This window comes from Symphalangus syndactylus, chromosome 19 (assembly GCF_028878055.3).
Source record: "Symphalangus syndactylus isolate Jambi chromosome 19, NHGRI_mSymSyn1-v2.1_pri, whole genome shotgun sequence".
NCBI classification, from domain to species: domain Eukaryota; kingdom Metazoa; phylum Chordata; class Mammalia; order Primates; family Hylobatidae; genus Symphalangus; species Symphalangus syndactylus.
In genome coordinates, this window is record NC_072434.2 from 41,914,618 (window position 1) to 41,931,061 (window position 16,444).

A 16,444-nucleotide genomic window follows, 5' to 3' on the forward strand; every position below is an offset into this window, starting at 1 on the left:
CCACCAGACTTCTCTTCTGAAAAGGTGAATGACAGCCCAGCGGTTAGGAGCTCATCTGAAAAAAAGATCTGGGTAGGAGCCCAGACTGCTCAGTCACGAAAAGCGACCTAAGACACGTCCCTCTTTGGGCGCAATTTGCTACGTCCGTAAAATAGGGTAATAACCTCTGCTCCGCCTTCCCAGTAGTGATTCCTACACTATAGCTCAAAGGACGAAATAAGTAGAGTGCTTTACAAATGCAAATGGAGGGAAAGTCATCACTGAGCCTCAGGGTGCGGAGGGCAGGAACGCTCCTGCGTCTCGGCTGTTGACTTCCGCCTTCCCCCCCTGCAAACTCAGTTCCCTGCAGCGCGGGAAGCCTTTTAGGAATCGGAATGTGGAACACAGGAACGCTCTTAACAGTTCAGAATAGTGCCTGGCACTGAACAGGCGCTTGGTACATGTCAGCTGAAAGAATCAATGACTGAGTCTACAGAGAACATCCTCAGTTTCAGAGGTTGGGATGCGCCCTCCCCCGAGTCCCTGGCAGCCCGCGGGACGCCACACTCACCCGGCTCCAAAGCTTCCTCCGGCTAGCCGCAAGCCCTCCGTTTCCTACCGCCTCCGCTTCGAGAGCTGCGGGGGATGCGGCGCCTCTAACCTGCACCAGCAGGGTTCCTTCTACAGCTACGGGCCGAACGCCAGGACCAAAGCGTGTGTCTCGCTAGAAATGGAAGGAAGGTGGAAGGAGAATAGAAAATTTCGCGCCAAGCGGCGTGGCCCCGCCCCCAGACCGTCCCTTCGTTGCGACACCAACTAGCTCGCCCCGCCCACTCCGTACACCTAAGAGGGGCGCATGACGTATATCCGCTAACGTGCAGCCGCCATCATTGATTTGATCGGCGACGCGGGGCGCGGAAGCTCTTTACACTGCGGTGTTTCCGGTTTCGAGATGGTCGCCTAAGCCGTTTAGTGAAACTTCTTCCACCTTTCTCCATTCCTCTAGGTGCTTTTTCTGAACCTGGATGTGATGCATTAAAGGAGCCAACTGAAATAGAATTGAAGGCATTCTAAAATGGCTAACCGTACAGTGAAGGATGCGCACAGCATCCACGGCACCAACCCTCAATATTTGGTGGAGAAGATCATTCGAACGCGAATCTATGAGTCCAAGTACTGGAAAGAGGAGTGCTTTGGCCTTACGGGTAAGTGGAAGCGCGCGGAGCGCCTCTCAGCCCCCTTGTGGCCCATTTCTCCTGACCGAGCGCCGGTAGGACTAGCGACTGGCCTCTGGGGGTGGTACTAGAGCGGAGTATGTCGATCATTCAGAAAAATTTGAGTGCCTGCTAAGTGCCTCGTCTTGTGTTGAGTATTAGAGACACAGATGAATCTGATAAGGTCATATTCTGAAGGGTGTTTCAGTTGGGTGTTGTGAGTTATTCCGTATTTAATGATAGCAGATTGGGTTGCAACAGTGTTAAGCTCAGGGATCCGGATATAACACTTTGACACAATCTGTTGAAGGTCTTTAAGGACCTAACGTTAATATGCCAGAAACCAAATTCATGATCTTACTATCCTTAGATCTGGGCCGGTTCCAGTATTTATAAATATCAGTGATTCAGAGAAGTCTTCCAGGTAATCTTCCGATTTGAATTCTGGCTTTAAATCCATGTCCTGTGACAATCTGTGGACCTTGAGCAAGTCACTTTACCTTTCTTAGCCCTCATTTTCCTTACCTGGAAGAACGTTGCTAGAACTTTCTTCATGACTTGTTAAAAAAGGTTAAGTGAGATAATATGGAAAGCTTAGCAGGGTACCTATTTTATTATCCATTCTCAATGTGTATTAGCTGTTGTCGTTAACTGTTATTAATACACATTCGTTCTCCTAATATTACACTGTTGATGTATATTTTGGAGAACCAAAGCTTGAACTAACTCCACTCCAACTAGGAAGAGCTTAGCCCTAATATGTCACTCTATTGTTTTTGTTTTTTAGCTGAACTTGTAGTCGATAAAGCCATGGAGTTAAGGTTTGTGGGTGGCGTCTATGGTGGCAACATAAAACCAACACCCTTTCTGTGTTTAACCTTGAAGATGCTTCAGATTCAACCCGAGAAGGATATCATTGTAGAGTTTATCAAAAATGAAGATTTCAAGTGAGTGCAATGTTCACTAGCTAATATAAGAGGTTTAATTTTGGCGGTTCAGAATTGGGCTTTGGTTAAGAGGGGTGTACACAATGTATCTCATTTCTGCAGAGTTCCACTCCAGATTTTTGCTTTTGAGCCCTTCAGTTTGTATTTTTTTTGTTTGTTTTTTGTTTTGGAAACAGAGTCTCTCTGTGTTGCCCAGGCTGGAGTGCAGTGGTGTGATCTCGGCTCGCTGCAACCTCCATTTCCTGGGTTCAAGTGATTCTCCTGTCTCAGCCTCCTGAGTAGATGGGATTACAGGCATGTGCCATCACGCCTGGCTGATTTTTGTATTTTTAGTTGAGATGGGGTTTCACTATGTTAGCCAGGCTGGTCTTGAACTCCAGACTTCAGATGATCCCCTCCCCCCGGGCCTCCCAGAGTGCTGGGATTACAGGCATGAGCCACCACACCCTGCCAAGTTTGTATTTTATCTGTTCTGATTGTATTAATCTTCTACTTTACTTTCTCAGTTTTGGTAATTTTTCCCTGAAAAAGGATTTCACAAATTCACTGAATATATATTAAGCAAAAGTGAGTGCCTGATATGTTGGTAGGCACTGGACGCTCAGGGGTGAAAATCAAACAACAAAAGGTGGTTAAGAGGTGTAAGATCTGGGTTCACATCCAGATTTCTGTTGCCCATTAACTGTGACATTGGAGAGGTTACTTAATTTTCTAAACTTTGCTTATCTGTAAAATGGTGACTATAATATAAGAGTGAAAGAAGGTAATGCATGCAGATCTCTGAACACAGCACTTGCTGCATGATAAACACCTAGAAAATGTCAGCTTTTCATTACCGTATTACCCATTCTCAAGGAAATCACAGGCAAGTGTAGGAGACAGACATAATAGCTTCTTATGTGCCATGCTCTAAGGGCTTTGCATATAATAATTCATTTCACTTTCACAACAACCTTCTAAACTTTTAATCCCTATTCTACAGGAGAGGAAACTGAGGCACAGAGATTAAGTAATTTTGCCCAAGTTCAAACAGCTAGTAAGTGGCAAATCTGGCTTCAGAGTTCATATTCTTTGCTACAGTATTCTGCTTCTCGTACAAAGAAACTATGAGTTTCAAAAGCCTCCTAGTTACCCAAGAGGAAATTTAAGTAGTTGGATATAGGAAAAAGGGAAGAGGAATGACTCTTTTTGTTTGTTTGTTTGAGACGGAGTCTCTCTCTGTTGCCCAGGCTGGAGTGCAGTGGCGCAGTCTCGGCTCACTGTAAGCTCCGCCTCCCAGGTTCATGCCATTCTCCTGCCTCAGCCTCCCGAGTAGCTGGGACTACAGGCGCCCACCACTACGCCCGGCTAATTTTCTGTGTTTTTACTAGAGACGGCGTTTCACCGCATTAGCCAGGATGGTCTCGATCTCCTGACCTCGTGATCCACCCACCTCAGCCTCCCAAAGTGCTGGGATTACAGGTGTGTGAGCCACCGCCCCTGGCTGGAACGACTCTTATAAAGCATTAACAGCTAGAAAATACCTAACTTTTGTTAGGCACTTACTGTGTGCTCTGTGCTGTACTTAGCACTTTAAATGCATTTCTTGTTTATATACCAAGCCATAAATTAGGTATAATTATCTCCATCTTACAAGGATTGAGAAAACACATGATTTGACCAATAGTGTCACAGAATTAGTAAATTATGGAGTCAGAATTTGAACCCAGATTACTTTTTTCCAAAACCAGCAGTCATGTTTATGTGTACTTGTTCCTGTATTGTTATTAAATATATCTTCTACTTTCTGTTTTATTTTTATTTTTTATTTTTTTTTTTTTTATTTTTTTATTTTTTTTTTTTTTGAGACGGAGTCTCGCTCTGTCGCCCAGGCTGGAGTGCAGTGGCGCGATCTCGGCTCACTGCAAGCTGCGCCTCCCGGGTTCACGCCATTCTCCTGCCTCAGCCTCTCCGAGTGGCTGGGACTACAGGCGCCCGCCACCACGCCCGGCTAATTTTTTTGTATTTTTAGTAGAGACGGGGTTTCACCACGTTAGCCAGGATGGTCTTGATCTCCTGACCTCGTGATCCGCCCGCCTCGGCCTCCCAAAGTGCTGGGATTACAAGCGTGAGCCACCGCGCCCGGCTACTTTCTGTTTTAAAATTCAATATCTGGCCAGGTGTGGTGTCTCACACCTGTAATCCCAGCACTTTGGGAGGCCAAGGCAGGTGGATCTCTTGAGGTCAGGAGTTTGAGACCAGCCTGGCCAACATGGGGAAACCCCGTCTCTACTAAAAATACAAAAATAGGCCAGCCATGGTGGCTAACACCTGTAATCCCAGCACTTTGGGAGGCCAAGGCAGGCAGATCACCTGAGGTCAGGAGTTTGAGACTAGCCTGGCCAACATGGCAAAACCGGCCCCTACTTTTTTAAAAATACAAAAATTAGGCTGGGTATGGTGGCACATGCCTGTAATCCCAGCTACTTGGGAAGGCTGAGACAGGAGAATCACTTGAACCCAGGAGGTGGAGGCTGCAGTGAGTTGAGATCGTGCCACTGCACTCCAGCCTGGGCAACAGAGCAAGATTCTGTCTCAAGAAATAAATAAATAAATAAAAATACAAAAATTAGCTGGGCGTGGTGGCGGGCGCCTGTAATCCTCGCTACTCAGAGGCTGAGGCAGGAGAATTGCTTGATCTCAGGAGGCCGAGGTTGCAGTGAGCCAAGATCGTGCCACTGCACTGCAGCCTGGGCTACAGAGCAAGACTCTGCCTTAAATAAAATAAAATTCAGTATTTCTTTTATTCTTAGAGTAATCCTGTGAGATAAATAGGTTTTATTCTAGTTTTACTGATGATATATTTGAAAGTTGATCAATATGTGTGATGTTCCCACAGCCATAAATGGTAGCATGGGAACTTGAACCCAGGTCTCCATATTTTAGCTGTCTTTCTTCTGCTGCATTCTACCTCCACAATTGCAGCTTTCTTACCTGCCAAAGAGAAAAACATGTTTATCCACTACTGTCATGAGAAAAGCTAGTTGTAAAACTCAGGAACTTCTAGAATGGCCTGTTGTTTCACTGTCATCTGTCTATCAGGTATGTCCGCATGCTGGGGGCACTTTACATGAGGCTGACAGGCACTGCAATTGATTGCTACAAGTACTTGGAGCCTTTGTACAATGACTATCGAAAAATCAAGAGCCAGAACCGAAATGGGGGTGAGTATGGTGCTAAGTTTCCTGACTGTCATTTTTAAGCCAGTTTTTATTTCACTAATACTTCTACCTTTGCATTGTCATAGACAATGTGAATGCTGCTCTTCATCTACATTGTTACTGTCTCTATGAAGGTTTTCCCTTGTCCCTCATGGGAGTTTTCAGTCTGACTACTAGCTTCGTGTTGGCCTTACCCAGCCTGCCTCTGTCTGCCTCCCTTTCCAAGTGCATCTTATGTTAATCCCTGCCTTGCATCATATGCCCCCTTTACATGTGCTCCATCCCAAAAGATCTAGCTGCAGAATGGCTTCTCCATAAAAACCTTCCCCAGCCCTCTCAGACAAAATTAGTTTTCCACATTTTACATCTTCACAGTTCTTTCTACTGTCCTCTCCTCTAGCACTGTAATTCACACTGCAGCATATAAGACTACTCATTTTTATACAGGAATCCCACTGAAAAATAAGTATATCCAAGAGAGGCAGCTCCATACCTTCTACGAAGAGATTACTTAATGTGTTAAGAAGGGATTCCAAGTAATGCAGTCAAAACCTTTTCTCACTTGGTGTCATAACAGAAGATAGGAACATTTACCTTTCCCCCACATGTATCATTAAACAGTAGAAGGTTAAGAATTTGGGGCCAAGCATGGTGTCTCACACCTCTAATCCCAGCACTTTGGGAGGCCAAGGTGGGCAGATCACTTGAGGTCAGGAGTTTGAGACCAGCCTCGTCAATATGGTGAAACCCTGTCTTTACTAAAACTACAGAAATTAGCAGGGTGTGGAGTTGCACACCTGTAATCCCAGCTACTCAGGAGGCTGAGGCAGGAGAATCCCTTGAACTGGGAGGCGGAGGTTGCAGTGAGCCGAGATCACGCCACTGTATTCCAGCCTGGGCGACAGAACAAGACTCCATCTTAAAAAAAATAGAATTTGGTATTATACTTTAAACTTATTAATTCATTCATTGAATAAATACATATTAAGTGCCATTGACATGTCACATACTGTGCTATGTGGTGTAAATACCATGGTGAACAAGATGGACATGGTCATGGCCATGATGGAGTTATTTATTATTTTATTACGTAAAACTAAGAATTTCTGAACCTATTGACATTTTAGGTAATACAATTTTTGTGTGAGGATTGACATGTGCATCATAGAATGAGCAGCAGTATCTCTAGCCTCTACCCACTAGATGGAAGTAACACCTCCTTCTAAGTAGGGGGATGGGCATGTGCAAAATTGCCCATGATTGAGAACCCCAGAAGTAAGGTAATGTTTACCATGGAAGTTCTCAAAAGCTATATATATGTATGTGTATACATATATGTATATATATGTGTATATATGTATATGTATATACACACACATATACACATATAATTTATATATAAATATATGCATATATAATTATATATACATATATAGTTATATATAATTATATGTACATATATATGTATATGTATACATGTATACATATACATATACATATATAATTATATATGATTTATATATAAATATATACATGTGCAATTATATGTGTATATAAATTATATATGTAATTATATATAAATTATATATAATTTAATTATATAAATAATATAATTTATATGCAAATATATATAATTATATATAAATGTATTATATATACAAGTATGTAATTATATATACAAATATATACAAATATATAATTATATATAATTTATATACATACATAATTATATTTATATATAAATATACATAATTATATATAATTTTTATATATAACAATTCTTATATATATATATATAATTTTTTTTTTTTTTTTTTGAGACGGAGTCGCGCTCTGTTGCCCAGGCTGGAGTGCAGTGGTGTGGTCTCAGGTCACTGCAACCTCTGCCTCCCAGGTTCAAATGATTCTCCTGCCTCAGCCTCTTGAGTAGCTGGGATTACATGTGCCCACCACCATGCCCAGCTAATTTTTGTATTTTTGAGATGGGGTTTCGCCCTGTTGGCCATGCCTGTCTTGAACTCCTAACCTCAAGTGATCTGCCTGCCTTGGCCTCCCAAAGTGCTGGGATTACAGGCGTGAGCCACCACTCCTAGCCAGTTCTCAAAAGCTATCACTCCATGTGCCATATAAGATACATGTTCTAAATTCAGAAACATTGCAGGTTCAGATGAGAAATTATATTTGAGTTATATGATGTCTTCAAGATCACCCCTACATAATTCAGGACTGTTTGTGCTTGCTTTTGTGTTTGTCTCCTGCTAATTGGGACATCTTCATTCATCCCTTAATCTCTTCTAAAGAGGCCTAGCACATAGATGTCCCGATATGAGGTCTTAACACTTCTTTTACTTTTTGGCGTCTAAATCTATTATTTCCAGGTTGTTTGCCCTAATGACTTTTTCTTGCAGAGTTTGAATTGATGCATGTTGATGAGTTTATTGATGAACTATTGCACAGTGAGAGAGTCTGTGATATCATTCTGCCCCGACTACAGGTAAGAAATAAAAGTCTCTTACCAGAGTCACCCTTCTCTTCCTAGACAGGCAGGCAGGCAAACACATACACACAGCTTAAACACTGAAGCCTGTGGGTCTTATGGGTCCTCTTAATGAATAGTCTTCCTGTCTGGGAGAAAGATAGTGGATTGGGAGTGAGAGGAAAATAGATAAAATATTTGAAGGGTAGGGCTTTAAAAGTGAATAGTTTAAAACAAGGAAACTTTGTTTTTCTCCATCCTTTTGTAGTTCACGTGCATGTGTGAGTTGTGCCTCCCTCAAACCTTGTTACAACGTCAGCACATTACCCATCTACAATGAAAAAAGAAATTTATTAAGGATGTTACATCAAGGGTATTATAGCTAGAGTAGGTAGGGATTTTTTAACTCCATGAACAGTTTTCTTCAAACTAATCTTCATGTAAAAAGCCAGGACATAAAACAGATAAAAATAGGGCCAGGAGTGGGAGACTGAGCCCTTAATCCCTTAAACTTGCCTTTACCATCCTGCTTCCCTTTCCTAGTGATAAACGATCATCCATGAGGCATCTTTTCAGGAAATGAGTGTGATACAGCTCTCCTGTTCCATGTTGGCACTGTAGGGCATGTAGTGGAAAGAATGAGATTATAAATTTGAAAACCTACTTTGAGGGCCCAATTCTTATAGCAAGACAATGTCTTGCTATGTTGCCCAGGCTGGTCTTAAAACTCCTGGGCTCAAGGGATCTTCCCACCTCAGTCTCCCAAGGAGCTGGGACCATGGGTACATGCCACTACATTTAGCCATTTGGCATTTTTGAAATCAGCTTTGCCTTCCTGATCCTTAGCCACTCAAACATTGCTAAGCCATATCCCCGATTAAAATGGATCCAGTTCAAAATGCATGAATATCAGCAGCTCCTGAGATCCTGGGTCTACTGGAGATTTGGTGCTACTCTAGGGCTAGGCCTCTTCTAGTGGAATTACCAGCCATGAACTTACTAGCCCTTGAATTTTCTCTGTGTGTGAAGCCCTTACTTTTGGTTCTAGGCTATACCTATACTGAAATGATACTCCCATGACTTTAGAGTGTAAGATACAGGGAATAGAGCCAATAGAAAATGAAGATGTTCTCTTGAGGTTTGTATTTATGTTTATAGGAGAACTTTATAGATTTCAGGTCTATTAAACTTGTTAGGAAAATCTTGAACTGTCTTTGAAATGAAATTGCCTCAGCTGTTGCTCCTTGGAACCCTGAAGCCCAGTGTTGAGGTTTCAAGAAACAGGGGAAATGGCAACAACCCCTAACTCTCATTATGTTCTCTGTAGAAACGCTATGTATTAGAGGAGGCTGAGCAACTGGAGCCTCGAGTTAGTGCTCTGGAAGAGGACATGGATGATGTGGAGTCCAGTGAAGAGGAAGAAGAGGAGGATGAGAAGGTCAGGCACCTGAGACTTTTATGGTTGTAGGGGAGGGAGTAATAGAAAATGGGAATGGTTTTTTGTTTTTAGACTTTAATTTTTAACTCTATTCACCAGGCGTGGTCGCTCACGCCTGTAATCATAGCACTTTGGGAGGCCAAGGTGAGTGGATGACCAGAGGTCAGGAGTTCAAGACCAGCCTGGCCAACATGGTGGTGAAACATCTTCTCTACTAAAAGTACAAAAATTAGCTGGCGTCGTGGCGGGTGCCTGTAATCCTAGCTATCCAGGAGGCTGAGGCAGGAGAATTGCTTGAACCTGGGAGGTGGAGGTTGCAGTGAGCCAAGATTGCACCACTGCACTCCAGCCTGGGCAAAAGTGAGACTCCATCTCAAAAAAAAAAAAATGTTTTTTAACTCTAACCAAAAACAATATTTCTTTATTAAAAGCACCTCAGCTCTGCCATATACTAGTGGTATAATCTTAACGCAAATTACTTAAATTTAGTTTTCTCCTATGTAAAGTGAGGTTAATGATACTTTTTCCCCAAGACTGTTTAAAGTATTAAATAAGATTATAAACTTAAAGCCCTTAGCAGAGTATTGGCACATTATAATTGCCTAATAAATGGTGGCAGCTATTAAATACTTGGAAAGAAGTAACACTTTCATAATTGCACCTATCCTAAGGAATAAGCCTTGTTTAGGAGGGGGAAAATGTCAACCGCATAGTCATGTTCTTTCGGTACTAGTTACAGTGCTGAAAAGTTGAAAACAACCAAGCTGCCCAGTTGTTTCAGGAAGCAGTCAGACTTTTTTTTTTGAGATAGGGTCTTGCTCTGTTGCCCAGGCTGAGGTGCAGTGGCTCACTGCATTCTCAGCCTCCCAGGCTCAAGCAATCCTCCCACCTCAGCCTCCCAAGTAGCTGGAACTACAGGTGTGTGCCAGCATACCTGGCTAATTTGTGTACTTTTTTTGTAGAGATGGGATTTCAGCATGTTGCCCAGGCTGCAGATAAACTAAACATACACACATACACACACACAGGTCTGTTTCTGTTCCCTCTCCTATGAGTCATTTTGGCTGTCTTATATAGCTCATAATAAGTTTTGTTAGTTAATAGGGTAAGTGCCTCCCTCTTTGTAGTCAGGTTACTGTGCTTTAAAGTCACATGGAGATGGACTTTAGGACAAGATGGGGCATGAAGTATAATTAGTGTTCCTAGATGGCTCTTTATAAGCCTGTGCCTTTCAATGACCCAGTCATCTTGTTTCCAGTTGGAAAGAGTGCCATCACCTGATCACCGCCGGAGAAGCTACCGAGACTTGGACAAGCCCCGTCGCTCTCCCACACTGCGCTACAGAAGGAGTAGGAGCCGGTCTCCCAGAAGGTAAAGCCTAGTCATTGGCCTTTTCCCAGGAGATTTTGAGCACTGTAACCTAGAAGTTTGAATTTTAGAGAAGGAAAAATGCCAGTCTATGGAGAATGTTTGCCCAATGTATTAGTTATCTGTTGCTGCAAAACCACCACCTATAAAACCTCATTGGCAGACAACAATAACCATTTGTTCCTTTCACAAGTCTGCAGTCAATGATTTAAGCAGAGCTTGGATAGGCAGTTTTTTAAGTACCTGTTCTGTTGTCGGCTGTCTACTGGCTGGTATGGAATTGCCTTAGCTTGGATGACGGGAAATTTCTCTTCTCTGTGTCATCCTCCAGCAGGCTAAGTTGGGCATATTCTCATGGTAGTGGCAGAACTCAAGAGCAAACAAACCCGGTCATGCAAATGTTTTTCCAGTATCTGCTTTTATCACATTTGCAAATATCCCATTAGCCAAAGCAAGTCATGTGGCCAGTCCTAAAGTTAGAATGGGAGGGTGCTAGAGTTACATGACAAAAGACATAGACACAGAGAAGGGTGATACAGAGAAGCGTGAAGGATAAGATTGGGGCCGTTTTTGCAATCTACAACATCCAGTGCACCAACCTAGGCTTTCTTCTTCCTCTCCTCTTTATAGGCGGAGTCGATCTCCCAAAAGGAGAAGGTAGGCCTTCAGTCATTTGTGATGAATTTTAGGGCTTTGGGGAGGGTGTGGTGGTATTGGTGTTGTACGTATATTGCTAACTAGATGTGGTAGTCTGACCAGTCTTTTCTACAGCCCCTCCCCTCGCCGAGAAAGGCATCGGAGCAAGAGTCCAAGACGTCACCGCAGCAGGTCCCGAGATCGGCGGCACAGATCCCGTTCCAAGTCCCCAGGTAAAGCATGTGGGCCTTTTGCCACAGGTTGTCTTAACAAAGAAATGTAAAAGGAGTAGTTAGCCTCCTGCAGTACAGGAGTGCCTGACTGTACTGCCTAACAGAAAAGGAAATGGACATAGAATTTGAAAATTAAGGTTCACAGTTTGACTGTCACTTATAAGCTTTGCTGATAAGGTTTGCTTCAGTTTTTTCATCTAAAATTATAGGAATAAGATCTAACATAATAGTGAAAACCCAATATGATGTTTGTGAAATTAGCCATAAAGCCCTTGAATGTATATGTATTTGAACTGGTCTCATTACTACTTTCTTTGGTCCCTCTTCCTCCACTAATTCAGAGTTGCTTCCACTAAGAGGTGTCCCCTGCATAGGCCAAAAGAATATTAAGCCAATGGCAGGTATTAGGGGAGGTGAGAATGACAGTTTAATAAGAGTAGAAGGGTAAGATCTTACACAATGGCCTTTTCTTCCCCAGGTCATCACCGTAGTCACAGACACAGGAGCCACTCAAAGTCTCCCGAAAGGTAATGAATTGACCTCTGTTTTAACTTTACAGAAGTAGTCCAAATTACAACTAATTGGACCTGAAATTTTCTTGTTTTGTTGAAGGATGTTAGGAATTCTCCTTCATTACTAGACAAAATTGGTCTATTGCTTTGAGAATTACTGGGGTTAGATAACTTTTTCTTATTTCTTTTTTTTTTTTTTTGAGAACTGAGTTTCGTGCTTGTCTCCCAGGCTGGAGTGCAATGGTGTGAACTTGGCTCACTGCAGCCTCTGCCTCCCGGGTTCAAGCGAGATACCTGTTTTGCTTTGTTTTGCTTTACAGGATTGCAGCTTTGGATAAAGGATGAGCTTTGGTCTCAGAAAACATGGGGTTTAGTCCCAAGTTTTAAAACTTAACAATTGAGTGACCTTGGACAAGTCACTTTCATTTGATAAGATTTCATTAGAAACCCCCACGTGCCATATACGGTTGGGTGCACTCTTTTTTTTTTTTTGAGACGGAGTCTTGCTCTATCGCCCAGGCTGGAGTGCAGTGGCGCAATCTCAGCCCACTGCAAGCTACACCTCCTGGGCTCACGCCATTCTCCTGCCTCAGCCTCTCGAGTAGCCAGGACTACAGGTGCCCACTACCACGCCCGGCTAATTTTTTATATTTTTAGTAGAGATGGGGTTTCACCATTTTAGCCAGGATGGTCTCAATCTGACCTTGTGATCCGCCCACCTCGGTCTCCCAAAGTGCTGGGATTACAGGCGTGAGCCACCGCGCCCGGCCTGTTGGGTGCACTCTTAACCTCCAAGAGGTGAAATGACCTATAGTGACTCACCTGACTCAATAGTGTTGCTGCTATTATTCAAAGATCAAAGGAGTAAAACATTTCCTCAGTGGTAAAATTTGGATAGTCATGCCTGACTCAATAGTGTTGCTCTGAATCAGAAAAATACCAACCAGTTTAAAGAATATTGAGTGTCAGCTCCATCCCCATCAATGTCAGCATACCAAGGTCTTTCTCAGGACTCCTTTTTTTTTTTTTTTTTTTGAGACGGAGTCTCACTCTGTCATTGAGGCTGGAGTGCAATGGCCCAATCTCGGCTCACAGCGACCTCCGCCTCCTGGGTTCAAGCAATTCTCCTGTCTCAGCCTCCCGAGTAGCTGGGATTACAGGCACCCACCACCATGCTCGGCTAATTTTTGTACTTTTAGTAGAGACAGGGTTTCACCATGTTGGCCAGGCTGGTCTCGAATTCCTGACCTCAGGTGATCTGCCTACCTTGGCCTCCCAAAGTGCTGGGATTACAGGCGTGAGCCACCATGCCTGGCTGCCCAGCTTCTTAATATAATTATTTATATGTGTTGCCATTTCAGGTCTAAGAAGAGCCACAAGAAGAGCCGGAGAGGGAATGAGTAATGGACTCAGTTTGGTTTTAGTCCACATGACCTCCTGTGGATATGAGGATATCTGTCTATGTGGAAGGATTAAGATCTCCCCCAGGCAGCTATAAGAATATTTTAGTTTTTTTCTTATCAAGTTTCAACGTTTATTTTTAATGAAGGAGGTGCTGAGTTTTGTATCTTTTTAATCATAATCTACATAAGTTTTTGACCCAACTAACCTTGACTGTAATCAAACTTATGAGTAGAAAGGATCTGGAGGTTGGGGATATGAATGACAAGGAAAGAATGTGGCCACTGGATGACCCTTTCCCTTTTTATTAAACCAGACACACCTGTTTCCCATTTCTCTGTAGTTTAGTTTTGGTTTGTTGTGGTTGGAACTGCTTTGAGAATCCTGGGATTTGTGTTGCTGCTATTATTCAAAGATCAAAGGAGTAAAACATAGTAGCTCCTAACTTTTTTCCAGCAGCAGCAAGTGGTAATAAACATGAAAACTGGTTTGTAGCAGTTTTGAAAGAACAGAATGCATTCAATTGTAAGGCCTCTTCTGGATCATTAAAGCCAGTTTCATCAAACAGTTCAACAGAGAGCGGCACTTAATACCCTTTATACAGCCCATTTTTTCATAGTTTCATTTGTTCTTGCCCACAAGCTTGAAATCCTGGTTAAGGTATCCGGCCTTTATCATATAAGCATTGACATTATCCAGGCCTAGTCAGTAGCAGTAGGGTAACAGGATTGAAAAAGATTTGATGGAGAGGAAAGTATCTAATATTAGTCATGGTTTTGACCTAAATTGCTAGACAGTTGTGCCATTCACAAAGTCAGAAAATACAGCAGGAAGAGACAGCTTTTAGAGGGGCAGAGAATTAGAGGATTGTGGTAGTAATGAAAATGATGCATTCAGTTTAACAAGTTTAATTTGAGATAGCTATGGTATAGCTAAAAACAAAAGCCCATAAAGTTGGAGATAGGGGCCAGAGTTTAACATAGCTATCTAGGCCAGAATTGACAATGTTTAAGTAAGTAATTGTGGAATCTGTCAATAAGACTTCCCAGAGTGTTTATATATATCAGAAATGCACACAACAGAACCATAGGCAACACCAACACTGGTGACAGGAAGAAACAGAAGTCACCTATTGAAAACTGGAATGGCCCATTCAGAAACACAGGAGAATTAGGAGAGAATGAGTGAAAGAAGCCAAGGGTCAAGAATGCAGAAGCAAAGGAAGGACTAAAAAGCCTCCACGGACATCAATAATCAAGAGATTATTAAGATCTTTGCTAGAAGAGTTCCTTTACCTGTACTTAACTCCCTTAAAAAGAGAAAAGTGATGGAATGACTTCCTGCAACTGTAGTCCCAGCAGGAATTGTGAAGACCAGCTGCCCTGCAGGATCCAGTTTTTCTTGGGAGTCTGTATCTGGTCATAAGGTAAACATTCTATATATTCTATGCCTGCTCTAGAATTGAAAGACTTCAGCAGTATTAAAGCATTTTTTAATCTTATTTGAGCTTTCATATTCTTCAGTGATTCCTTTCATAATACCTGAGTTAATAAAAGTGGTCTGAAAGAGCTCTTACGGTTTCTAATACAACTATATAGGACTACCTTTTAAGATTAAATATAAGCATCTGTACGTAAATGTATTACAGTGTCATAGCAGTTATTTCTTTATGAAAGTGATCTAGGTAGAAAGAAATGTCTTCTGGCACAGACAGAAGTGACCTATGGACCAACCAAGCTGTCATCCAGTACACTCTTAAAATAAAACTTTATCTTAAAATATGTTTTATTTATTTATTTTTTTTTTTTTTTTTGAGACGGAGTCTCTGTCGCCCAGGCTGGAGTGCAGTGGCGCAATCTCGGCTCACTGCAAGCTCCGCCTCCCGGGTTCACGCCATTCTCCTGCCTCAGCCTCTCCGAGTAGCTGGGACTACAGGCGCCCGCCACTACGCCCGGCTAATTTTTTTGTATTTTTAGTAGAGACAGGGTTTCACCGTGGTCTCGATCTCCTGACCTCGTGATCCGCCCGCCTCGGCCTCCCAAAGTGCTGGGATTACAAGCGTGAGCCACCGCGCCCGGCCTTAAAATACGTTTTAAAGTAAAAATAAACCCACACACAAAGCCCAATAAATTTTAGTAACAGAAATAAACCTCCCTAAACAAACGTTAAAACATACTTGTTTAGATGTATGGTAATATGTGGACCAAAATTGAGGTACAGCCAATCAATAGCAGGAAGGAGAATGTCCCTATTCTTTAATTAGAAGAAGGAGGTAAGAGTAAGATATGTTGCATGTCTGTAGATACCGTTTTGATAAAATTACACGGGAGATGGAGCTTGAGGACAAACCTTGCTGTAAGGCTCTTTCTGTCATCCACATGCTTGCCTATGGATGAAGCATTTTAAACTTTTTGACTACAGCATACATTTTAAAAACGTATTTTACCTCTTCTGTACACATCTGTATTCTGTACTGAGACAAATTTCAGGAAAGAATACTTACTATGCAAAGTGAATTCTGGTATTTCCTACTTGGTAACAGTTTTTAATATTGGATGAAACCACTTAATCGATTTTACTTCCAATAATTTGAAATACACTGACTTAAAAGCTTTGCCATAGGGCACAATCGCCTTTTAATACTAAGAAATTAAGGGAGATGTGTTCCAAGGAGCAAAAGAAATAATGCATTTTTGGCCGGGCACGGTGGCTCACGCCTGTAATCCCAGCACTTTGGGAGGCCAAGGCGGGCAGATCACCTGAGGTCTGGAGTTTGAGACCAGCCTGGCCAACGTGGAGAAACCCCGTTTCTACTAAAAAATACGGCTGGGCATGGTGGCACATGCCTGTAATCCCAGTTACTCGGGAGGCTGAGGCAGGAGAATCGCTTGAACCCAGGAGGCAGAGGCTGCGGTGAGCTGAGATCGTGCCATTGCACTTCAGCCTGGGCAAAAAGAGCGAAACTCCATCTCAAAAAATAATAATAATAATAATAATGGGTTTGGTGAGAGTTCCAATATTAACAACCCAACTTCAAGCT

General features: G+C 42.5%; 2 protein-coding genes and 1 pseudogene across 10 annotated transcripts in view; 2 read left to right on the forward strand and 1 right to left on the reverse strand.

The window, feature by feature from the left end:
• The window catches only part of ORC1 (origin recognition complex subunit 1), a 33,632-nt gene extending 32,858 nt beyond the window's left edge, over positions 1 to 774 (reverse strand). For 3 of the 8 annotated variants that reach the window (XM_063613839.1, XM_063613836.1, XM_063613834.1), the window contains exon 1: positions 551 to 691. The gene's annotated coding sequence lies outside the window, so the exon portion shown is untranslated. Of the gene's footprint in view, positions 1 to 550 lie in introns of all 8 variants that reach the window. The other 5 variants (XM_055235232.2, XM_055235231.2, XM_063613837.1 and 2 more) reach the window with 4 other exon arrangements.
• On the forward strand, positions 750 to 15,183 carry PRPF38A (pre-mRNA processing factor 38A). Of its 2 annotated transcripts, XR_010114764.1 has the most exons (11): positions 854 to 1,184; positions 1,981 to 2,140; positions 5,222 to 5,343; positions 7,749 to 7,834; positions 9,144 to 9,254; positions 10,513 to 10,625; positions 11,253 to 11,279; positions 11,394 to 11,491; positions 11,970 to 12,018; positions 13,365 to 13,567; positions 14,723 to 15,183. XR_010114764.1 is itself a non-coding variant. In XM_055235254.2 (10 exons), exons 1-10 carry the CDS (start codon positions 1,055 to 1,057, stop codon positions 13,405 to 13,407), a joined length of 939 nt encoding a protein of 312 aa, XP_055091229.1. In that variant the 5' UTR covers positions 750 to 1,054; the 3' UTR covers positions 13,408 to 15,046. The 2 variants fall into 2 exon arrangements, 1 of the variants encoding a protein (XP_055091229.1); XM_055235254.2 differs by having other exon boundaries at positions 750 to 1,184; positions 13,365 to 15,046.
• LOC129459101 (uncharacterized) lies at positions 8,073 to 8,152 on the forward strand (annotated as a pseudogene).
• Positions 15,184 to 16,444: the final 1,261 nt, after the last annotated feature.

What these genes read in the sequence shown, in the direction of transcription:
- PRPF38A (XM_055235254.2), top strand. Translation starts at nt 1,055, where the DNA reads ATGGCTAACCGTACAGTGAAGGATGCGCACAGCATCCACGGCACCAAC. An exon ending in CGATCTCCCAAAAGGAGAAG is followed by an intron (nt 11,280 to 11,393) that starts GTAGGCCTTCAG and finishes TCTTTTCTACAG; the next exon opens with CCCCTCCCCTCGCCGAGAAA. An exon ending in ATCCCGTTCCAAGTCCCCAG is followed by an intron (nt 11,492 to 11,969) that starts GTAAAGCATGTG and finishes TTTCTTCCCCAG; the next exon opens with GTCATCACCGTAGTCACAGA.